We start from the raw sequence: 24,107 nt of genomic DNA on the forward strand, positions 1-24,107 counted from the left end.
TGAACTTCCACAAGCACCAAAGGCTTGTAACAGCAAACTCCTCTAATTCAAGTACTAAAGTTGGGGAAAAATTCCTGTCCAACAGCATTTCAAGTGTGAATTCTCAGTGGCTAAACACCACACTTTTCTGGTCTCTCAGTCAGCTCAAATATATATCATCTTCACATACACAAGAGCACAACTACCACTGGAAATAAAACTGCCAGCGAACAGATAATCAAACATCTTTAGCAGCCAATTTATTACCTATTATTGCCTTAAACAACTTGTGTTGAGCAGCTAAAATTAAAACACATTTAAGTGGCACACACTAAAATGTGTAAGTGAATATTTCAGAAGTTAGATGTTAATAAAGACAGTCTAAATGTCGCAGTCCAATATTGGTGGCGTAGTCTTTCAAGCAAATCCCAAAACGGAGGCCCCTATCTGCCTGTTCAGGTGGACATAAAAAGTTCCAATGACAGTATCGAGAGCCCTGGGATTCCAATATCCCAGGCAACAATCCTTTCTCATCCAATACCACCAAAAACAGTTCAACCAGAGGTTGTCCTCTTTTGTGGGTCTTTTCCGTACGCAAGCTGTCTGCTACATTTGCTTACGCTGCAGTGACAATACTTTAAAAAAAAAACGCTTCATTGTATGTGAAGTGATTTGGGCTGTCCCAATGATGCAAGTTCATTTTTTCTTATAGCCTTTGAATTGTATATGCACCAACTGTGTGGGTGCCATGGAGGGAAATTAAAGTAGCATGTAAGCCAGGCCCAAAAAACAAAACAATAATTCAACCAAACAGATTATACCATATTAAATAAACTAGAACATACTGTGGAGGCGGTCTACTTGCTGATGTCCCTGCTGTACTGGTACTGGGCTCTTCTGCTATTCCACCACCATCCAAGTACATTGTGACAGCCATCTCCAGATTGTTGCCGCATGCTTCTAATATGTGCTTCCCAACACTTTCACTGGCACCTAAATCACATAAAAACTTATTAGAGGGCTCAAGGTATTACCACAATACTTAAGTACTTAATGGCATATATGCTATTTCACTGTTTAGAAATATACAGGTCATCCATTACCCTATAAGCCACATAAGTAAGCCACTTCATTTTAGTTGCCACTATGTCAAGGGTGCAGTTGTTACCAATATGCTATGGTTAAAAAAAATACAAACCAATGACATTTTTGATGAATTAAAAGTCTCTCATGTCAAATTGCTACCAGGGGACCTTTAAGCACCAGTACTCAGCTCTGCATTATACACAGTTACGAAGAATGTACAACATAGGAACAGGCCAATCAGTCTGTGCTGATGTTTATGCTCGACATAGGTCTCCTCACACTCTATCTATTTCATCTCAGCCATTCAGCAGATCTTTCTATTCCCTTTTCTCTCCTGTACTTGTCTAGTTTCCTTTTCAGTGTCTAAGCTACTCTCCTCAATCACTGTTTGAGTTAATGAGTTTAAATTCCAATCACTGAGTGAAGAAATATCTAATTTCCCTGTTGGATTTATTAGTAACTATCTTGTATTTTTGGTCCCTGCTTTTGGATTCTTCCACAAGTGGAAACATTCTCTCCACATCTACCCTGACCAACCCATTCATAATCTCAAAAACCTCCAATGGGTCGCTAAGTCTTCTCATTTTCAAATGAACAGGATCCCTATCTATTAAAACTTCTCTAAAAGCTGCAATCTCTTAGTTCTGGCATCATCCTTGTAAACTGTTTTCGCATTTACTCTAACATTTCTATGTCCTTTTTAATAGTATGGTCTAGTATGGTCCAGAACGGTGCACAGTGCTCTAAATGCAGCCTGACTAGGGTCCAATATGAGTTTAACATCATTTCTCTATTTTCAAATTCTTACCCTTAAAAATGTTACGAAAGCATTTGGATTTATTTCTAATTGCTTTGTTTACCTATGATGTTGCAAATTAAATAATTAGCTCACCTAAATGCCTAGACCCCTTTGCTCTTTTACCTTGTTTACAGAGGAATGTCAAGGCTTTGGAGACAATGCAGGGGAGACTTACGAGAATGGTACCAAGGACAGGCAACAAGAGCTTTGACGGGTGATTAGAGAAGTTGGGATTGTTTGCAGCAGGGAAGATTAAGGGAAATTTAATGAAGATGTTCAAAATTATGAAGGGCAGTGCCTTCACCTGATCCAACTAATACCTGTACAATTTTTCTTCCTTCAGTGCAAGGATATGTTTTATATACAACATAGAAGTGTTTACTTTCAGAATTAAAAGCTATCAATATCCTTTTGGCAGCTTACAATATACTTTGTTATATACTCGGCTGTAATTAGGAAGTCAGATTCAGTCTGCTTAATGCAATCACTAGAACTCTATAACTGCTTATCTGAAATCTAGCCTTCTCACTGACAGCAGTTCTGAGCAAGTCTCATCGACTGCACACTTTGTAAACCTAGTTTGACTTACCTTTTCACAGACTCTTTTAGCAGCAGGAATCAGGCCTCAAAGATCTATTAGGGCACACAAGTGAGGATTCAAAGGGGCCTCTTAGTAGTTAGTATTCAATCTCTGTTCAGCGGCAGCCATTGCTGCTACCCCAAAATCTCGCCTCATGAACCCATTGGGGGTCATGTCCCACAGCCTGGGAAGCCCTGTCCTAACTTGTGGTGCCCAAAATCGAGCTGAATTGTACTGTACTGAATTTTATTCTAATGACTAAATAAAAACTTTGCTATATGTAAGTAATGTTTCCTGAATCCTGCTGCCAGGCTGTTTGCTTTTGCTACACGTACAGTACAATTATCCGTATTCAGAAGTCTAGACCCAAAAATTAGTGTAACCACCTCCAATGGTGCTGACTTCATGCCAGTAGCTAGCTCTTTAGCTCCCACAATATGAAACTAGGAGTTTCATCTGTCAGCATTCGTCCTATGATGCATTTGGTAATTTGAATTTGGCACTAACAGTATTACTTGCTAAATCTATCAACAGAGAAGTATTGTGAATGATACTTCCTATACTGTTGGGAGTGGCAAATTCAGACAAATTAAGCCAGCAATTCTGGAAAAGCAACTTTCCACTCTTGGTGTCATACTCAGTGGAAGTCAAGAGAAGACAGCAGATTGACACTGGAGTTAACCAGTCTAGCAGGAAGCTACTACATTAAGGATACAGGTACAGTATTGTACTAGTAGCACATATAGGTAGTCTGAGTGGAGCACTGGTGCTCGGCTGTGCAGATGAAATGTCCTTAAATCATACTGTTAATATATTGACATTTTTGCAAATGTCTTCGCTTTAACTATGCTTCGCTAGTGACACCGCTGTACTTGTTACTTAAAAACGCAGTAGTCCTCACTTATAACTTCCCCAGCTCAAGATCTTCTGGCAGAATTCCTCACTTGAATGAACAAACTGCAATTTACTCCTGTCACATCTGCCATGAATAATATTGATCTGTGTTGATTCCCCTACACTGTGGGGAAGCACTTGGCATATTCAAACAAAAGATGCCACAGCCATGATCAGCAAAGCTGCCCTAAAGGGATGAGCCTAAACCCAGTCTCCGTGCACATACCACATGCAACATTCCTATGTCATATTAGAGAAAACAGACTGTGCGCCTGCGCTGTAGTTCAATACACCGTGCACACACAATGCTAGAATCCACATGACTAACACAAATACTGCACAGAATTATGTAGATATATCTCAGTACATATGTACTCTATATCAGGCTACAAATGCATGCCAGAACATACAGTCCTATTGTCTGTGAATGCTGCTCTAGATAAACACAAATGATACAACTTGACATGTTTAACAATCACAACATACACAAGTACAAGGTGCACACAGTGGTACAGAATACATTTCAACATAGAGGCAAAATGACATAATTAAGCTGTGCGATATATTATAGCAATTAAAAATGGTTTTGCGTGATGAGAGATAGAGTAGTTCACTTGGTTAGGTGGGAATGGCACAAAGCAAATGCACATCTCTGACTAGTTGGTAGTTACTGCTTCAAAGGGAGCTGTCTCACCTCTCCACATGGGTTGCTTAGCATGCATTCCAGGTAAGAAGCATTATGCATATTGGCTGTTTTAACTAAGACAAGGGCTCTCTCCCATTACAGCAACGTCATTTTTCTCTACAAAAATTGAATGGGAAATCTATGGGACAATCCTTGTACATTTGGATTCTGCATTGACAGCTTTAACTAATTGTGAACCTTGTTTTGTCTCAGCTGAAGATCCTTAAGGGTTCAGTCTTATATAAAACTCATTATGGACAACTGAGGACTGTTACAAATTACAGACGTTCAGACATTGTACAATCAAATGTTCTAAACTAGCCAAACCTACTTTTTTGTTTCACCTAGCTTACGAATAAATACAACTTAGTTTTTAATCTGAGCTGCAGTGACTCACTTCCAAGAGATTACGGAAATGTGATGGCAATCACATGCTGCTCCCTGAGCAGATATGAACAGTAAGTCAGTCCATTGTTAACCTAGAGCATGTCGCATCCAGATTAGCTTGTACATAAAATACATTTCTCTCCACAGGGAAGCAAGAGCTTGCCTGTGGGAAGGACCTTTTATGCTTGGAGCAAGGGAAGCAGTGAATGTCAAAATCAATACCGTTTGGTTGCACTTCCTGCCAACATCCAAACAGGACATGTGAACTTGGAGGACTTAAAGTAGTTTTGACTTTCAACAAAAGAAACAGGTCAGAGTCAGGGATATACAGGTCCATCTGCCTGACACCCATCTTTTGATCCTAACAGGCGCCCCTTTATGATCTCCAGGAAAGAGCAACAGAACCATATCTTACATTTTCAACAAGGTGAACACTTTGAAGCTGGCTTGGGTTTGTTGTAAGGTGTTGGGGTAGTTCGGTGGGTCTTATTAAGGTGTTTGTAGTCTTAGGTAGTTCAACAGTAACTATTAACTATTAGAAACTATATACATAGGTACAGTAAAGGTCCAAGTTACGAGCTGTCTTCATGCTTGCTTCTACACACAGCTCTGTCCAACACTACACTGACCCCTCAGTGCAGGTCAGGTGTTCTCTTACATCATTGTGTGGGTGTTACTGAACTCAGTCCCACGTTAAGCCTATATGTTCCAGGCCCTTATAGACAGGGTTCACTATGGGCACCCGGTGCGGAAAGGGGTCGGGAAGGAGGAGGACCTCCTCGTGAACCTGCTCCTGGGCCTGGCCAAGTTGGCCATTAACAGGTCCAGGCAGCGGGCGATCGACGGGAGAGTCCCGCCCGATTGTTTGTCCCTCTTCCGCGGCTACGTTCGCTGCCGGATGTCCCTGGAGAAGGAGCACGCGGTGTCTGCTGGCACTCTCGAGGCCTTCTGTGCTCGGTAGGCACCGCGGGGACTGGGGTGTTTTGTTGACCCCTTTAATCACATTTTGATTTAAAGTTTGTAAGTTTCCTTTAAACTTTGTCCTTGGTTTTACAGCTGACCTGAATTAGGGGCTGTGCCTGATTTATCCCAATTTTGTTGATTTGGTTTTCATTTAAAAGATTATCATAGGTAGCTCCTCACGTCTGGAGAACTTGAAGGAAGCAGGAGGTATTCAGTTGTTGTAGCACACAGAGGAACCAACAACATAGGTAGAACTAGGAATGAGGTTCAGCAGATTTTTGAGGAATTAAGATACAAATTAAAAAGCGGACGTCCTCAAAAAGGTAATAGTACCTGAGTTACTACCTGAACCACATTCAAATTGGGGTAGGGGCAAACAAATTTGAGATTTAAACATGTAGCTGAAACTACACTGTAGAAGATGAGTGATTCATGGGACTCTGACACCAGCACCGGGGAAAGGGGAAGCTATTCCATTGGAAAAGGCCACACTTCAACTGAGATCAGTGTACTGGTGAACTGAATAACAAGGGCAATGGATAGGTTATTAATCTACTAAGGAGAATGAAAACATAGGAGTAAGCCACTCGGCCCCTCAGGTTTGCTTCACCATTCAACGAGATCATGGCTGATCTTCTACCTCAATGCCATTTTCCCACACTATCCTTGCAACTCTATATTTTTAATATCCAGAAATTTATTGATCGCAGATTCAGATAATGGTAAATTTATAAGTCTGAAGGGCAGACTGATGATTTGGGTAAAATTGCAGAGATCGTGCTGAGAATATTAATAAGGCATCAGCGATTAAGGTCACATCCGGGAAAAAAAAATTAAAAAATTAAGGGCGCTATATCTGATTGTATGAAGCACTCAAAGAAATCAAGGGATATGGGAACAGGATGAGGAGATGTAGAAGTAATGAACTTAGGCGTGGGTTCAAGGCGTCTTATGGCCCACACCTACTAATTTAACAGTCTTACAAGCTTGATTGAGCAAGGAGTTACTGGGTCAGAGGGTTTGGTGGGTGGGACTGACCCAGGGCCAGAGAGAGGGGGATTGGCAGGGGACTGACTACAGGGCCAGGGGTGGGGGCGGCGGAGGAGGATTAGATTGACGTGGGACAGGGGTAAGAGGGGAACTAAGCCGGGGGAGAGAGAGAGCAGAGCGAGGGGGCGCAGTTTGGACGGTGTGGGCGGGGGCGCAGTTTGGACGGGGGCGCAGTTTGGACGGGGTGGGCGGGCAGGGAACGGGGGGTTTGGACTGTGTCGCGGCAGGGGCGGGGCGGGGTTTGGACGGCGCGGGGGCAGCGGGGGGGGGTGGACGGCGCGGGGGGGTGGACGGCGCGGGGGGGGGTGGACGGCGCGGGGGGGGGGTGGACGGCGCAGGGGGGGGTGGACGGCGCAGGGGGGGGTGGACGGCGCAGGGGGGGGTGGACGGCGCAGGGGGGGGTGGACGGCGCAGGGGGGGGTGGACGGGGCAGGGGGGGGCAGCGGGGGGGTTGGACGGCGCGGGGGCAGCGGGGGGGTTGGACGGCGCGGGGGCAGCGGGGGGGTTGGACGGCGCGGGGGCAGCGGGGGGGTTGGACGGCGCGGGGGCAGCGGGGGGGTTGGACGGCGCGGGGGCAGCGGGGGGGTTGGACGGCGCGGGGGCAGCGGGGGGGTTGGACGGCGCGGGGGCAGCGGGGGGGTTGGACGGCGCGGGGGCAGCGGGGGGGTTGGACGGCGCGGGGGCAGCGGGGGGGTTGGACGGCGCGGGGGCAGCGGGGGGGTTGGACGGCGCGGGGGCAGCGGGGGGGTTGGACGGCGCGGGGGCAGCGGGGGGGTTGGACGGCGCGGGGGCAGCGGGGGGGTTGGACGGCGCGGGGGCAGCGGGGGGGTTGGACGGCGCGGGGGCAGCGGGGGGGTTGGACGGCGCGGGGGCAGCGGGGGGGTTGGACGGCGCGGGGGCAGCGGGGGGGTTGGACGGCGCGGGGGCAGCGGGGGGGTTGGACGGCGCGGGGGCAGCGGGGGGGTTGGACGGCGCGGGGGCAGCGGGGGGGTTGGACGGCGCGGGGGCAGCGGGGGGGTTGGACGGCGCGGGGGCAGCGGGGGGGTTGGACGGCGCGGGGGCAGCGGGGGGGTTGGACGGCGCGGGGGCAGCGGGGGGGGTTGGACGGCGCGGGGGCAGCGGGGGGGTTGGACGGCGCGGGGGCAGCGGGGGGGTTGGACGACGCGGGGGGCAGCGGGGGGGTTGGACGGCGCGGGGGCAGCGGGGGGGTTGGACGGCGCGGGGGCAGCGGGGGGGGGTTGGACGGCGCGGGGGCAGCGGGGGGGGTTGGGACGGCGCGGGGGCAGCGGGGGGGGTTGGACGGCGCGGCGGGGGCAGCGGCGGGGTTGGACGGGGTCAGGGCTGGGGGGGGGGGGGGTTGGACGGGGTCAGGGCGGGGGGGGGGGGTTGGACGGGGTCAGGGCGGGGGGGGGGGGGTTGGACGGGGTCAGGGCGGGGGTTGGACGGGGTCAGGGCGGGGGGGGGGGGGGTTGGACGGGGTCAGGGCAGTGGGGGGGGGGGGGGGGTTGGACGGGATCAGGGCGGGGGGGGGGGGGGGGGTTGGACGGGATCAGGGCGGGGGGGGGGGGGGGTTGGACGGGATCAGGGCAGGGGGGGGGGGGGGGTTGGACGGGATCAGGGCAGGGGGGGGGGGGGGTTGGACGGGATCAGGGCAGGGGGGGGGGGGGGTTGGACGGGATCAGGGCAGGGGGGGGGGGGGGGGGGTTGGACGGGATCAGGGCAGGGGGGGGGGGTTGGACGGGATCAGGGCAGGGGGGGGGGTTGGACGGGATCAGGGCAGGGGGGGGGGTTGGACGGGATCAGGGCAGGGGGGGGGGGGGTTGGACGGGATCAGGGCGGGGGGGGGGGGGAGTTGGACGGGGTCAGGGCAGGGGGGGGGGGGGGGGGGGGGGGTTGGACGGGGTCAGGGCGGGGGGGGGGGGGGTTGGACGGGGTCAGGGCAAGGGGGGGGGGGGGGGGGTTGGACGGGGTCAGGGCAGGGGGGGGGGGGGGGGGGGGGTTGGACGGGGTCAGGGCAAGGGGGGGGGGGTTGGACGGGGGGGGGGGGGGGGGGGGGGGGGTTGGACGGGGTCAGGGCAGGGGGGGGGGGGGGTTGGACGGGGTCAGGGCAGGGGGGGGGGGGGGGGGTTGGACGGGGTCAGGGCAGGGGGGGGGGGGGTTGGACGGGGTCAGGGCAGGGGGGGGGGGGGGGGGGGGGGTTGGACGGGGTCAGGGCAGGGGGGGGGGGGGGGGGGGGGTTGGACGGGGTCAGGGCAGGGGGGGGGGGGGTTGGACGGGGTCAGGGCAGGGGGGGGGGGGGGGGGGGGGGGGTTGGACGGGGTCAGGGCAGGGGGGGGGGGGGTTGGACGGGGTCCGGGCAGGGGGGGGTTGGACGGGGTCCGGGCAGGGGGCGGTTGGACGGGGTCCGGGCAGGGGGCGGTTGGACGGGGTCCGGGCAGGGGGGGGTTGGACGGGGTCCGGGCAGGGGGGGGTTGGACGGGGTCCGGGCAGGGGGGGGGTTGGACGGGGTCCGGGCAGGGGGGGGTTGGACGGGGTCCGGGCAGGGGGGGGTTGGACGGGGTCCGGGCAGGGGGGGGTTGGACGGGGTCCGGGCAGGGGGGGGTTGGACGGGGTCCGGGCAGGGGGGGGTTGGACGGGGTCCGGGCAGGGGGGGGGTTGGACGGGGTCCGGGCAGGGGGGGGTTGGACGGGGTCCGGGCAGGGGGGGGGTTGGACGGGGTCCGGGCAGGGGGGGGGTTGGACGGGGTCCGGGCAGGGGGGGGTTGGACGGGGTCCGGGCAGGGGGGGGGTTGGACGGGGTCCGGGCAGGGGGGGGGTTGGACGGGGTCCGGGCAGGGGGGGGGTTGGACGGGGTCCGGGCAGGGGGGGGTTGGACGGGGTCCGGGCAGGGGGGGGTTGGACGGGGTCCGGGCAGGGGGGGGTTGGACGGGGTCCGGGCAGGGGGGGGTTGGACGGGGTCCGGGCAGGGGGGGGTTGGACGGGGTCCGGGCAGGGGGGGGTTGGACGGGGTCCGGGCAGGGGGGGGTTGGACGGGGTCCGGGCAGGGGGGGGTTGGACGGGGTCAGGGCAGGGGGGGGTTGGACGGGGTCAGGGCAGGGGGGGGGTTGGACGGGGTCAGGGCAGGGGGGGGTTGGACGGGGTCAGGGCAGGGGGGGGTTGGACGGGGTCAGGGCAGGGGGGGGTTGGACGGGGTCAGGGCAGGGGGGGGTTGGACGGGGTCAGGGCAGGGGGGGGTTGGACGGGGTCAGGGCAGGGGGGGGTTGGACGGGGTCAGGGCAGGGGGGGTTGGACGGGGTCAGGGCAGGGGGGGGTTGGACGGGGTCAGGGCAGGGGGGGGTTGGACGGGGTCAGGGCAGGGGGGGGTTGGACGGGGTCAGGGCAGGGGGGGGTTGGACGGGGTCAGGGCAGGGGGGGGTTGGACGGGGTCAGGGCAGGGGGGGGTTGGACGGGGTCAGGGCAGGGGGGGGTTGGACGGGGTCAGGGCAGGGGGGGGTTGGACGGGGTCAGGGCAGGGGGGGTTGGACGGGGTCAGGGCAGGGGGGGGTTGGACGGGGTCAGGGCAGGGGGGGGTTGGACGGGGTCAGGGCAGGGGGGGGGTTGGACGGGGTCAGGGCAGGGGGGGGTTGGACGGGGTCAGGGCAGGGGGGGGTTGGACGGGGTCAGGGCAGGGGGGGGTTGGACGGGGTCAGGGCAGGGGGGGGTTGGACGGGGTCAGGGCAGGGGGGGGGTTGGACGGGGTCAGGGCAGGGGGGGGTTGGACGGGGTCAGGGCAGGGGGGGGTTGGACGGGGTCAGGGCAGGGGGGGGTTGGACGGGGTCAGGCAGGGGGGGGTTGGACGGGGTCAGGGCAGGGGGGGGTTGGACGGGGTCAGGGCAGGGGGGGGTTGGACCGGGGTCAGGGCAGGGGGGGGTTGGACGGGGTCAGGGCAGGGGGGGGTTGGACGGGGTCAGGGCAGGGGGGGGTTGGACGGGGTCAGGGCAGGGGGGGGGTTGGACGGGGTCAGGGCAGGGGGGGGTTGGACGGGGTCAGGGCAGGGGGGGGTTGGACGGGGTCAGGGCAGGGGGGGGTTGGACGGGGTCAGGGCAGGGGGGGGTTGGACGGGGTCAGGGCAGGGGGGGGTTGGACGGGGTCAGGGCAGGGGGGGGTTGGACGGGGTCAGGGCAGGGGGGGGTTGGACGGGGTCAGGGCAGGGGGGGGTTGGACGGGGTCAGGGCAGGGGGGGGTTGGACGGGGTCAGGGCAGGGGGGGGTTGGACGGGGTCAGGGCAGGGGGGGGTTGGACGGGGTCAGGGCAGGGGGGGTTGGACGGGGTCAGGGCAGGGGGGGGTTGGACGGGGTCAGGGCAGGGGGGGGTTGGACGGGGTCAGGGCAGGGGGGGGTTGGACGGGGTCAGGGCAGGGGGGGGTTGGACGGGGTCAGGGCAGGGGGGGGTTGGACGGGGTCAGGGCAGGGGGGGGTTGGACGGGGTCAGGGCAGGGGGGGGTTGGACGGGGTCAGGGCAGGGGGGGGTTGGACGGGGTCAGGGCAGGGGGGGGTTGGACGGGGTCAGGGCAGGGGGGGGTTGGACGGGGTCAGGGCAGGGGGGGGGTTGGACGGGGTCAGGGCAGGGGGGGGTTGGACGGGGTCAGGGCAGGGGGGGGTTGGACGGGGTCAGGGCAGGGGGGGGTTGGACGGGGTCAGGGCAGGGGGGGGTTGGACGGGGTCAGGGCAGGGGGGGGTTGGACGGGGTCAGGGCAGGGGGGGGTTGGACGGGGTCAGGGCAGGGGGGGGTTGGACGGGGTCAGGGCAGGGGGGGGTTGGACGGGGTCAGGGCAGGGGGGGGTTGGACGGGGTCAGGGCAGGGGGGGGTTGGACGGGGTCAGGGCAGGGGGGGGTTGGACGGGGTCAGGGCAGGGGGGGGTTGGACGGGGTCAGGGCAGGGGGGGGTTGGACGGGGTCAGGGCAGGGGGGGGTTGGACGGGGTCAGGGCAGGGGGGGGTTGGACGGGGTCAGGGCAGGGGGGGGTTGGACGGGGTCAGGGCAGGGGGGGGTTGGACGGGGTCAGGGCAGGGGGGGGTTGGACGGGGTCAGGGCAGGGGGGGGTTGGACGGGGTCAGGGCAGGGGGGGGTTGGACGGGGTCAGGGCAGGGGGGGGTTGGACGGGGTCAGGGCAGGGGGGGGTTGGACGGGGTCAGGGCAGGGGGGGGTTGGACGGGGTCAGGGCAGGGGGGGGTTGGACGGGGTCAGGGCAGGGGGGGGTTGGACGGGGTCAGGGCAGGGGGGGGTTGGACGGGGTCAGGGCAGGGGGGGGTTGGACGGGGTCAGGGCAGGGGGGGGTTGGACGGGGTCAGGGCAGGGGGGGGTTGGACGGGGTCAGGGCAGGGGGGGGTTGGACGGGGTCAGGGCAGGGGGGGGTTGGACGGGGTCAGGGCAGGGGGGGTTGGACGGGGTCAGGGCAGGGGGGGGTTGGACGGGGTCAGGGCAGGGGGGGGTTGGACGGGGTCAGGGCAGGGGGGGGTTGGACGGGGTCAGGGCAGGGGGGGGGTTGGACGGGGTCAGGGCAGGGGGGGTTGGACGGGGTCAGGGCAGGGGGGGGTTGGACGGGGTCAGGGCAGGGGGGGGTTGGACGGGGTCAGGGCAGGGGGGGGTTTGGACGGGGTCAGGGCAGGGGGGGGTTGGACGGGGTCAGGGCAGGGGGGGGTTGGACGGGGTCAGGGCAGGGGGGGGTTGGACGGGGTCAGGGCAGGGGGGGGTTGGACGGGGTCAGGGCAGGGGGGGGTTGGACGGGGTCAGGGCAGGGGGGGGTTGGACGGGGTCAGGGCAGGGGGGGGTTGGACGGGGTCAGGGCAGGGGGGGGTTGGACGGGGTCAGGGCAGGGGGGGGTTGGACGGGGTCAGGGCAGGGGGGGGTTGGACGGGGTCAGGGCAGGGGGGGGTTGGACGGGGTCAGGGCAGGGGGGGGTTGGACGGGGTCAGGGCAGGGGGGGTTGGACGGGGTCAGGGCAGGGGGGGGTTGGACGGGGTCAGGGCAGGGGGGGGTTGGACGGGGTCAGGGCAGGGGGGGGTTGGACGGGGTCAGGGCAGGGGGGGTTGGACGGGGTCAGGGCAGGGGGGGGTTGGACGGGGTCAGGGCAGGGGGGGGTTGGACGGGGTCAGGGCAGGGGGGGGTTGGACGGGGTCAGGGCAGGGGGGGGTTGGACGGGGTCAGGGCAGGGGGGGGTTGGACGGGGTCAGGGCAGGGGGGGGTTGGACGGGGTCAGGGCAGGGGGGGGTTGGACGGGGTCAGGGCAGGGGGGGGTTGGACGGGGTCAGGGCAGGGGGGGGTTGGACGGGGTCAGGGCAGGGGGGGGTTGGACGGGGTCAGGGCAGGGGGGGGTTGGACGGGGTCAGGGCAGGGGGGGGTTGGACGGGGTCAGGGCAGGGGGGGGTTGGACGGGGTCAGGGCAGGGGGGGGTTGGACGGGGTCAGGGCAGGGGGGGGTTGGACGGGGTCAGGGCAGGGGGGGGTTGGACGGGGTCAGGGCAGGGGGGGGTTGGACGGGGTCAGGGCAGGGGGGGGTTGGACGGGGTCAGGGCAGGGGGGGGTTGGACGGGGTCAGGGCAGGGGGGGGTTGGACGGGGTCAGGGCAGGGGGGGGTTGGACGGGGTCAGGGCAGGGGGGGGTTGGACGGGGTCAGGGCAGGGGGGGGTTGGACGGGGTCAGGGCAGGGGGGGGTTGGACGGGGTCAGGGCAGGGGGGGGTTGGACGGGGTCAGGGCAGGGGGGGGTTGGACGGGGTCAGGGCAGGGGGGGGTTGGACGGGGTCAGGGCAGGGGGGGGTTGGACGGGGTCAGGGCAGGGGGGGGTTGGACGGGGTCAGGGCAGGGGGGGGTTGGACGGGGTCAGGGCAGGGGGGGGTTGGACGGGGTCAGGGCAGGGGGGGGTTGGACGGGGTCAGGGCAGGGGGGGGTTGGACGGGGTCAGGGCAGGGGGGGTTGGACGGGGTCAGGGCAGGGGGGGGTTGGACGGGGTCAGGGCAGGGGGGGGTTGGACGGGGTCAGGGCAGGGGGGGGTTGGACGGGGTCAGGGCAGGGGGGGGTTGGACGGGGTCAGGGCAGGGGGGGGTTGGACGGGGTCAGGGCAGGGGGGGGTTGGACGGGGTCAGGGCAGGGGGGGGTTGGACGGGGTCAGGGCAGGGGGGGGTTGGACGGGGTCAGGGCAGGGGGGGGTTGGACGGGGTCAGGGCAGGGGGGGGTTGGACGGGGTCAGGGCAGGGGGGGGGTTGGACGGGGTCAGGGCAGGGGGGGGTTGGACGGGGTCAGGGCAGGGGGGGGTTGGACGGGGTCAGGGCAGGGGGGGGTTGGACGGGGTCAGGGCAGGGGGGGGTTGGACGGGGTCAGGGCAGGGGGGGGTTGGACGGGGTCAGGGCAGGGGGGGGTTGGACGGGGTCAGGGCAGGGGGGGGTTGGACGGGGTCAGGGCAGGGGGGGGTTGGACGGGGTCAGGGCAGGGGGGGGTTGGACGGGGTCAGGGCAGGGGGGGGTTGGACGGGGTCAGGGCATGGGGGGGTTGGACGGGGTCAGGGCAGGGGGGGGTTGGACGGGGTCAGGGCAGGGGGGGGTTGGATGGGGCAAGGGCGGGGTTGTGGGCTAAGCCAGGGACAGGTAAGGAGGGGCAGTGGTGCTGACTCCAGGGCTGGGGGTAACCTAAGCTGGAGAGGGGGAGGGGTGGCGAGCTGCACCTAAGTGCGAGCTGTCAGGGCTGCTGGGCCCCTCCTCACGTCACCGCCCCCCCCCCCCCCCCCCCCCCCCCCCCCCAATCCGTTCAGCACTTGCGGCCCGTGTGAAGCCTCGGCTCTGGCTTCCCCTATCTCTCCCCGGGCAGTACCCTCGCCCCGCCTGCTCTCTGGCCCGGTGCTCCCATTCCTCGATGAGTCATTCTCCTTGCGGTCAGTGCCGGCCCCCGGACCCGCTCCCTCAGCTCTTTACCTGTAATGGCTGTGAACTGCCGGATTAACCCCTGCAGCGCCGACCCGGTCGACCCCGCTCCATCACCAACAGCCGCCATCTTACCACCAGCGCCCACGCAGGCGCAATCCCTCCAACAAACACAACCTCTCACCCCGGTCGGGCCCTGATAGCAGCCGCTCCAATCCCATTGGTCGGTAGCGAGCGATACCCGCCAGAGAGCCGCCGCATTGCATCTCGGGAGCCACAAACCCCCACGCATGCGCCCTGGGCAATGTGCTGATTTAAACCTATCGTGCGCCATATTTGTTCAAGGCACAAAAGACATTGGCCACGATCCATTTAAAGGAGCGCGCCTTCATTGTTTGCAAATTAGCAATGACTGTGAGCATCGTGATTTATGGCGAGGGGTTGTCGATAATGTCACCACTTAAGAATTTTTTTGCACAACGTTCAAAGCAATGCCGAATTCCCGTTATATTAGCAGCTGTTCAAGGCACTTTATTTATAATTTATCACATACAAAGTTTTAGAAATTGAAAACAAAAACAAAAATACCAGGAAAAACCCAGCAGGTCTGGCAGCATCTGTGAAGAGGAGCACAGTTAACGTTTCGAGTCCGAATGACCCTTCAACAGAACTAAATAACAATAGAAAAGAGGTGAAATATAAGCTGGTTTAAGGGGTGGGTGGGACAAGTAGAGCTGGATAAAGGGTCAGTGATAGGTGGAGATAACCAAAAGATGACACAGACAAAAGGACAAAGAGGTTGGACAAAGAAATTGATCCAGGCTCCCCAAAGCCTGTCCACCATCTACAAGTCAGGAGTGTGATGGAATACTCCCCACTTGTCTGGATGTGTGCAGTTCCCACAACACTGAAGAAGCTGGACAGTATCCAGGACAAAGCAGCCCGCTTGATTAGCACCACATCCACAAACATTCACTCTGTCCACCACTGACGCACAGTAGCAGCAGCATTGTGTACCATCTGCGGAAACTCACCAAGGTTCCTTTGGCAGCTCCTTCCAAACTTACAACCACTACCATCTAGAAGAACAAGGGCAGCAGATAGATAGGAACATCACCACCTGGAAGTTCACCTCCAAGTCACTCATCACCCTGATTTGCAGCTATGTCACCTTCCTTCACTCTTGCTGGATCAGAATTTTGAAACTCCCTTCCTAACAGCACTGTGGGCAAACCTACACCACATCGGCTACCACAGTTTAAAAAGACAGCTCACTGCCAGCTTCTCAAGGACAATTAGGGATGGGCAATAAATGCTGGCCTAGCCAGCGACACCCACATCCCATGAAAGAATGAAAATAAATTATCTACTAAATATATGATCGAGACATTATGCTTGGATTTTTAACAATTTCTTTCAATATTGAGGCCTTTTGCAGAAGGACAAAACTTAAGTTTGAATGGATTCTAATGAAAGATAATTGACCTGAAGCACAACTCTGTTTCTCTCTCCACAGAAGCTGCCAGACCTACTGAGTATTTCCAGCACTTTCTGTTTTTATTTCAGATTTCCAGAATCTGCAGTATTTTGCTTTTGAAAAGCATATGACATTTAGTCAACTCAAAGTGGTATGTTTTCTCAGCCTTACCTAGAATATGATATGAAAATAAGCAGTTACCCCCAAAGTGCAATGGCACATAAAACTGCTAGAATTTAAGAATTTTAGGTGCATTTGTTTATTCGTTTGTTTTCACTGTAGCCTTAGTTGGCATGGTCTTGCTTCTTCACTGGCTTTCTTTAAGCCTCCCTCAGTCCACATCTCGACGTTATCCTTCCATCCAGTTTTTTTTCTTCCTCTTCTGTTTTTACCCTCAATTTCTCCTTCAATTGTTACCAAGACAAGGCTGCTGGGTTTTCATTTCCAATGTCCTGTACTTGGCTATCTTTCTCTCTAAATGTACCTAACAAATCTTTTGATTCCTGAACCACGACTCTTGATCGAACCCATACATCTGTCTTTCTCTCCATCCCGCTGATTCTGAGCATCTTCTGCCATACCCACATTGCAAAAGCTGTTATCCTCCTCTAATCCTCTTTCCTCAGAGTCCAACTTCCCCATCCATTGAATGGAACACTCCACACTAGTGACTGTACTAGGTGTTTTTTTGTTTCATGCTGACGCTTTTGAACTTCCAAATGCTACTTAAGTCACTGGTCATGCCTCCCGCCATAGCTAATCTAACCTGGATTTTATTCTTGGGTGTAACTTTGACGTCTATCATTGAGCCAAGGTACTTGAAATTGTCTACTGACTCTATCTTGGTACTTCCACTCATGACATTTCCAATGCCACTTAGAGCCATAAGGCTTGTCTTCACGTCATTTATGTTCAATCCAGTGGACTCACCACATCTTTGGACTAGGCCTGCCAAGGTCTCTAGCTCTTCCTTTGTTCTGGCTATGAGTATGCTGTCATCTGCATACTTGAGATTCCATATGCTATGACCTCCTATGATGCAGCCACATCTCTCTGGCAACTCTTCCAGCATCATCCTCAATCCTCATTATTTTTCCTGCCACAGCATTAGACAGCATGGGTGGCAGATGGCACCTGTTATGACAGTGGACTAATTACCAACAGGCAATTTGAACTTTTGAAGGAAGACTTGTGCCTTTTTTTAAAAGAAACGCAATTAAAGACACTGAGCAAAAGATAGCTAATAATGTAAAGTAACCACTTTCTGGAAAATTCCTGTGTGGACTATAAATGACCGACTGGTCCTGCGAGGACATGGAATGTTGCAAACCTGAAAGGTGTCATGGCCTTCTTCAAACAGAGATACTTGAAAGGGAGACAGGAAAGATGCAAAAGGCTGGACTTTAATTACCTGTGGTTGTGGAGACTAACGACTGACTTGCATGTCCCAGCAGACATTTGAAATCCATTTTCAAGGAAACAAGAAATTATCATTTTTTTTTCTGTTAATAACCCTGATATATTTTATTATGTCCTGGAAGTCAGGCTGTAATTAGATTAAGAACTAAAGTGATGGCAAGGGTCTAAAGTCAACTGTAAGAAGTTGTTTTGATATGTTAATGAGGCAAGAGGAACTTCAGAGTTTTACATGAAGCAATAACAGGAGTTTTTTTGAATTGAGTTGTTGCAGTTCAAAGGGGAATATATGTAGATTATAAAAAGATGTAAGGAAATAAGGTAAAGATAGAGTAAGTTTGGTTTTTTTTACAAATCTAAAAGCTAAAATAAAGAACAATTTAATCAATTCTGGGAAGAAAGCATTTCTGAAGAGACTGGTTGAGATAATAGAAAGATCAAAGGGAAGGAATGCATTTAAAGAAATACTGGAGCCTATGTGAAGGAGTAGTTGCTTAGATGTCCCAGAAGACAGCAGGGTAGCTGGTCAGAACTCCCAGAAGACAGTGTGAACAAGGCCAAACGGAAAGAACCAGTTGCTGCCAGCCTCAGAGGACACCCCAAGGAAAAATTGCTGTGTGGTAAAAATTACTGGACTTCTATTGATTTTAAAATCTATAGGGATGGTTGCTGAACAGAAAAGGGGAAGGTTAGCTCTGAGGGTAGTTAATTTAAGATTTGTGGAACTGTTTTAAAGTCCTGTTTACAGTGTGAAGCCATTTGTGTGTTGCAGTGTAATTGTGTTTTCTTTTTTTTTTCTTTATTCTTTTAATAAATGTTTATTTTACTATAAAATCATCACAAGTAGTCTAGCCATCATTTCCTGATTTCAGAACTACTCCTCATACTATACAAATTGCAAAAACCATTTTGGCAGCCGTTTCAAGTTTTCCTGTGTGATTTGAGCAGCTTGAACTTTACCATCCGCCGTGCCATAACACCATCTCCTGTTGATTTATATCCCAGAATGTGTAAATGGTCTGAGATGAAAAGAACATGGACTCTGGGTGCGAGTCATAGTTTTTGCCCTTCCAGAATACACAGGGAAAAATCAGTTAAAAAGCTTATGTGCTGGTGTGTGACAGCAAGCAGAAGAACAAGTCAGTCACCCCCTACAGCTTGCAGGTGAAGGCTTCCCCTCTCTCTCTCTATCTCTCTGTCTCTCTTTCTATCTCTCTGTTGCTGGAGTCAAGGCAACAGAAACCACAATCTAAAGGAAATAGGGCGGCCACCCTGCAAAAATAAGTGTCTCCAAACTAACTGCAAAACTGCCAAAGTCAGCTCTACTGGAATCGCCCAACTTAACAGCTACAATGTACCACCAATGGACATGCCAAGGACTGATATGTATATATTTTTTTAAACTTTAATTTGGACTCTTAACTTCTCATTTCTGATCTACGTGTATGTGTGTTGCATTTTTATTATTTTTCTCGGGTTTTAGTAACTAATAAACTTATTCTTTCCTTAACTCAAGAAAGCTGATTAAATTGGCTCCTTAAAAAAAATACATTTGGACTGAGAAAAGGTATCCACAGGGGAAGAGATCTCTCTTGAACTAACCTTATTGCAACCAGCCAAGGGGGTTGAATAAAGAAGCGGAACCAGATCATTCCTCCTCAACCGGGAGCATAACAAAATTGGGGACCCATTCGGGAAATTAACAAATTGGGGGACATCGCCCAAATTGGAGGCTCGGTGCCAGAATAGTTCCCACAGACAAAATGAAAGAATTAGAGTGGGGAAAGTAAATTGTTCCTTTGAAATCCATTTTAAAAAAAAAACACAAAGATTTTCTTGACTCTGCCCTACTAAAGTGTGAAAATGTCTATATTTGATGTCAGTGTTTTTACAAACTGAAGGGACGTTACTTATTAAAACTTAACAGGCCTGTCCCTCAAGAGTTAAAAAAGCCATCGAGGCATTTAGGATTACAATTGCACCCGAGAGCCAGAAAACCCAAAATATTAAAAGGGGTGGCCAACAATCCACAGCTGGAAATTGAGGACAAAGAAACAATGGAGTAGCGATGGAGAGGTTAACATTGGAGCAGTGGAAATTAAAATTGCAGGAAAGAGAAAAGGAAAGGGAAAGGGAATAAAAGGAAAGACAAGAAAGGGCATGGAGAGAAGAGAGAGAATTTCAGGACAGAGAACGAGAAAGGGATATTAAACTAAAACAGCTCAAGCTGAGAGGCAGCTGAGTGTCCCTTGAAAACACCACTAGCTCAGAATTAAGGTCTGAGGCAATCCAGTTTGCTCCTTAATCCCTAAGTTTGATGAAGCCAAGGTGGAAGCCTTCTTTATTTTTTTCAAGCGGTTAGCACAACAGTTAAAGTGACCAGACCAACACTGGTCCCTATTACTGCAGAGTAAACATTCAGGGAAAGCTCACTAGGTTTACTCCCTCTTGCCTGAGGAAAGTGCTACTGACTATGAGGCAGGAAAAAGGGGCATTTTAATTGCATACCAGTCAGTGCCGGAGGCATACAATCAGAAATTCCATACCCTCAGGATATGGCCTGACCAGACATTCCTGGAATTTGAAAGGCTTAAGCAATTTGTTTTTGACCTGTGGGTGTGGGCATTTAAAACAGAAGCCACTTCCAAAAACCTCCGTGAAATAATTCTCCTTGAGGAGTTTAAAAACTCCATACCCTTCCCAATAGGCTCAATAGGAACACACCTAGAGGAACAGCCAAACTAGCTGATGATCATGAGCTAATTCACAAACCCTTGTTCCATCCCCGCCCCCCTCCCCCCAACCCCCAGTCACCCCCAACCAACCGGAAAGGGTAGAAGTGGAGAGAGTGATAGAAAACTGAGGGCCATGGGGGAGAGGGAAATGCTGGGGTTCCTCCTCAGGACAGAAAGGGCAGTGCTGAGCTGAAAAGTGAGGCCAAGAAGCCTGTGTGTTTTAACTATCAAAATGTAGGGCACCTCCTGGCCAAATGCTGGAATTGCGGCTAAAATCAGTGGGATTTATTGGAGCACATACATTGGTGCAGAGAATGGGAGTCAATCAGAGAGCATAGTAAACCAGGCTATGACTCTGGCTGTAGCTGCGAATCCCTGTTGATACATTCCTGAGAGTGCGGGTGAGGTTAAACAGATGCCTGAGTGTTACAAAGATTTTGTATCCAAAGAAAGTGTGGTCAAATTTCCCCAGAGTGAGGCGATTAAGCCTGTAGTGATAATGAGGGATACAGGCGCCAACCAAACTCCACTGCTGGGAAAAGGTATAGCCTTCCTGCCAGAGAGTGCAGTAAGTGCCAAGGTGTTGGTAAAGGGATTGAAGGAGGGTACATGCCCATCCCCTTATACCGGCTGCATCTGGAGTGTGACCTGGTGTCAGGGCCAGTGACCGTGGAAGTCGTTCCAAGTTTGCCTGTGGATGGGGTTGGCCTGCTCCTCGACAGTGACCTGGCAGGATCAAAGCTAATAGTATCCCCAGTGGTCTCAGAGAAGCCAACTGAGGTCAAGGAGACAGAATAGCTGCAGGAGAAAGTGTAACATGGTTGATGGCCAGACAAGCTCTATCAGTGGAGGCTGAAGTGGCACTGCAGACAGAAGACCTTACAGTCTGGTTATCTGAAACCTTTTTCGGGTGCCTAGTACATCTAAAGGAGCTAATAAATAAATCTTCCTTGGTAGCGGCCCAGCAAGCTGACCCACTCTTAAAAACATTATCTGAGACAACACACATTGAAGCTGAAGTAGAATCAGTCCCTGAATGCTATTGCATTAAAAATGACATGCTAATGAGGAAATGGCAACCCCCTCACAGAGCTGCAAATGAGGAGTGGGCAGTGATTCTCCAGGTCGTGGTGCCGCTGAGGTACCATGGGGAAGTATTACAGCTAGCTCACGAAATTCCAATGGCTGGGCATGTCAGTATACTCAAAACCCAAGCCCGCATCAGCCAGCATTTTTACTGGCCACACCTCCACAGGGATGTAGTAAGGTTTTGCAGAACCTGCCACACCTGTCAGGTTGTGGGAAAACCCCAAACTGCAATACCACCTGCACCTATGATTCCCATGCTGGCTTTTGGGGAATCATCCAACAAGGTGTTAGTGGACTATGTGGGGTTCTTACCCAAAACAAAAGGGGGCCACCAGTATACCCTCACCATCATGGACATGGCTACCCACTTCCCAGAGGCTGTTCCCCTGAGAACCATATCTGCCAAAACAGTGGTGTGGGAATTGACCCAATTCTTTACCAGGTATGTCTACCCACCCAGATCCAGTCGGATCAGGGCTCAAATTTCATGTCCAAAATATTCCAGGGAGTCATGGTAACCTGGGCGTGAATCAGCTGAAGTCTTCACCATAGTTGCAGGGGACACTAGAACGGTACCACCAGATCCTAAAACATTGATCAGGACATACTGCTATGAGTATCCCCATGACTGGAATAAAGGACTAGGTTTTCTTCTGTTCACCACCAGGGATTCACCCAATGAGTTCACCGGCTTTACTCCGTCTGAGTTAGTTTACGGGCACCAAGTTCAAGGGCCTCTGAAACTAATCAGGGAGAGGTTTTTGGAACAGAAGGAGGAATGTTAGACTACGCGACAGTGTTCCGTGAGCAACTCATGAGATCCTGTGATGTGGCCCAAGAACACTTGAAAATCTCCCAGACAGCTACGAAAAAGCAGGCAGACAAACATGTCAGGCCCCTAACCTTTCAGCCAGGAGAGTATGTGTTCGTGGTCCTACCAATACCAGGTGAACCCTTGAAAGCCCGGTTCAGTGTCCCAGTCAGAGTCACAAAGAAGTCCAGGGAAGTAAACTATCTAACTGAGACCCCAGATTGGGGGAAAAAGCAAAGGCTGTGTCACCTCAACCTGATAAAGCAATATCACAGCCAAGAAGGGGACAAGCAGATGATGGTCTGTCCCATTGCCACCGACCTAGAGGATGAGGGTAGCAGTGAGGATGAATTGGAGGGAGACGTGGGTGAGGCCCACAATGAACCCCCTAATGCCCGGCTAACCAACACAGAGATACTCGTAAACCTAAACTCCTTATTCCACTTAAGTGCAAAACAGAGAGCAGACTTGACGGGGCTGCTCACTGCATTTAAAGGCTTATGCAGAGGCAAGCCAGGCTGCACCACCCTAGCTCTACAGGATGTGGTTGTGGGTAAGATCCCTACCATAAGGCAACATCCCTATCGTCTAGGCCCGGAAAAGCTGGCCCAGCTTTGGGAGGAGATTAACTACGTGCTGAAGCACCAACTAATAGAGCCTCGCAGCAGTAACTGGAGCTCCCCAGTTATGCTCGTGCTCAAGCTGGATGGGTCCACAAGGTTCTACATTGATCACCGAAAAGTTAATGCAGTGACCAGAGGTGACTCTTACCCAATACCACGGCTGGGACACTGCATAGATAGGGATACTGAAGGGATACTGGCAGGTTCCTTTGACTGCCCACACAAAGGAAATCTCACCCTTCGTAACTCCAGATGGGTTATACAGTGTTGAGTGATGCCATTTGGACTCCAAATGCCCCAGCCACCTTTCAAAGGCTGATGAACCAGGTAGTGGCGGCTTATCCAATTGCGTAGTGAACCTAGACGACCTCCTAGTGTACAGCGACACCTGAGAAACTCACTTAGAGCAACTGGAAGCCCTTTTCCAGAAAGTACAATCAGCTGACCAAGTGGTCAATATCGCAAAGAGCAAGTTCGCTTAGGCTTAAGTGACCTATCCAGGACATGTAGTGGGTCAAGGACAAGTACTGCAAAGGTATAAGCAGTAGCACAGTTCCCCATTCCCACAACCAAACGGGAAATTGTGAGGTTCTTGGGGATGTGTGGGTTCTACTGCAAGTTTGTCCCAAACTTCAGCACAGTAGCCTCCTCCCCACTGACAGACCTGCTACAGAGAAAAGCACAGGTGGTATTGACTGAGAAATACCAGGCAGCTTTCAAAAAGCTGAAAGACATTTTAATAAGCGAACCTGTGCTTGCAGCTCTGGACTTCAACAAAGCATTTAAAGTAGCCATTGATGCAAGTGACATTGGGCTGAGGGCTGTCCTCCTCCAGGAAGATGAATCAGGGAAAGACAGACAAATCAGGTACTTCTCCAAAAACTAAACAAGCATCAGAAACCGTACTCCACAACGGAGAAGGAAACCTTTGGCTTATTACTGGCCCTCAAACTCTTTGAGATGTATGTCTGAAATGCATACAGCGAGACCACAGTCTATCCTGACCACAATCCTTTAACCCTTGTGGAAAGGTTTAAGACACAAAAAGCCAGGTTATTCCATTGGAATTTGTTTCTCCAACCGTACCACCTAAAAATCACCCACATTGCTGGGAAATCAAATGTGATTGCAGATTCCCTGTCCAGAACTTAAAGAGATCCAGTTAGGACTGAAAAGATAATATTGACCAATGCTAGGAGAATGAATGTGTGTGTGTGCTTGTTGTTTTATATTTTTCTCCCTTTGTAATGAAATGACATTGAATCTCATTTCATTTGTAGTGCAGGGGGCAAGTGTTATGACAGCAGACTAACAGTACCAATTACCTACGGGCAATTTGAACTTTTGAAGGACCCGTGTCTTTTTTTAAAAGAAATAACAATAAAGACACTGAGCAAAAGATGGTTGATAATGTAAAGTGACCATTTTCTGGAAAATTCCTATGTAGATTGTACTTGACCGCACGGTCCTGAGAGGACATGGAATGTTGCACACCTGAAAGATGTCATGCCTTTCTTCAAACAGAGACACTTGAAAGGGAGATAGGAAATATGCAAAATATTGAAATTTAATCACCTGTGGTTGCAGAGACTAAAGACTGATTTGCATGTCTCAGCAGACATCTGACAGCCATCTCCTGATGA

At 54.5% G+C, this 24,107-nt stretch overlaps 1 protein-coding gene across 2 annotated transcripts in view; it reads right to left on the bottom strand.

The window, feature by feature from the left end:
- ubxn7 (UBX domain protein 7) overlaps positions 1–14,473 on the bottom strand; it is a 119,193-nt gene extending 104,720 nt beyond the window's left edge. For both annotated transcript variants that reach the window (XR_005942407.1, XM_041182940.1), the window contains exons 1-2: positions 14,365–14,473; positions 825–972 (exon numbers count right to left, since the gene is read on the bottom strand). Coding sequence is in view for 1 of the 2 variants with exons in the window: in XM_041182940.1 (XP_041038874.1) it covers positions 825–972; positions 14,365–14,443 (227 nt within the window). In the remaining variant the exon portion in view is untranslated. The remainder of the gene's footprint in view (positions 1–824; positions 973–14,364) is intronic.
- Between the last annotated feature and the right edge of the window lie 9,634 nt (positions 14,474–24,107).

The sequence above is a fragment of the Carcharodon carcharias genome, chromosome 2, assembly GCF_017639515.1.
Source record: "Carcharodon carcharias isolate sCarCar2 chromosome 2, sCarCar2.pri, whole genome shotgun sequence".
Classification (NCBI taxonomy): domain Eukaryota; kingdom Metazoa; phylum Chordata; class Chondrichthyes; order Lamniformes; family Lamnidae; genus Carcharodon; species Carcharodon carcharias.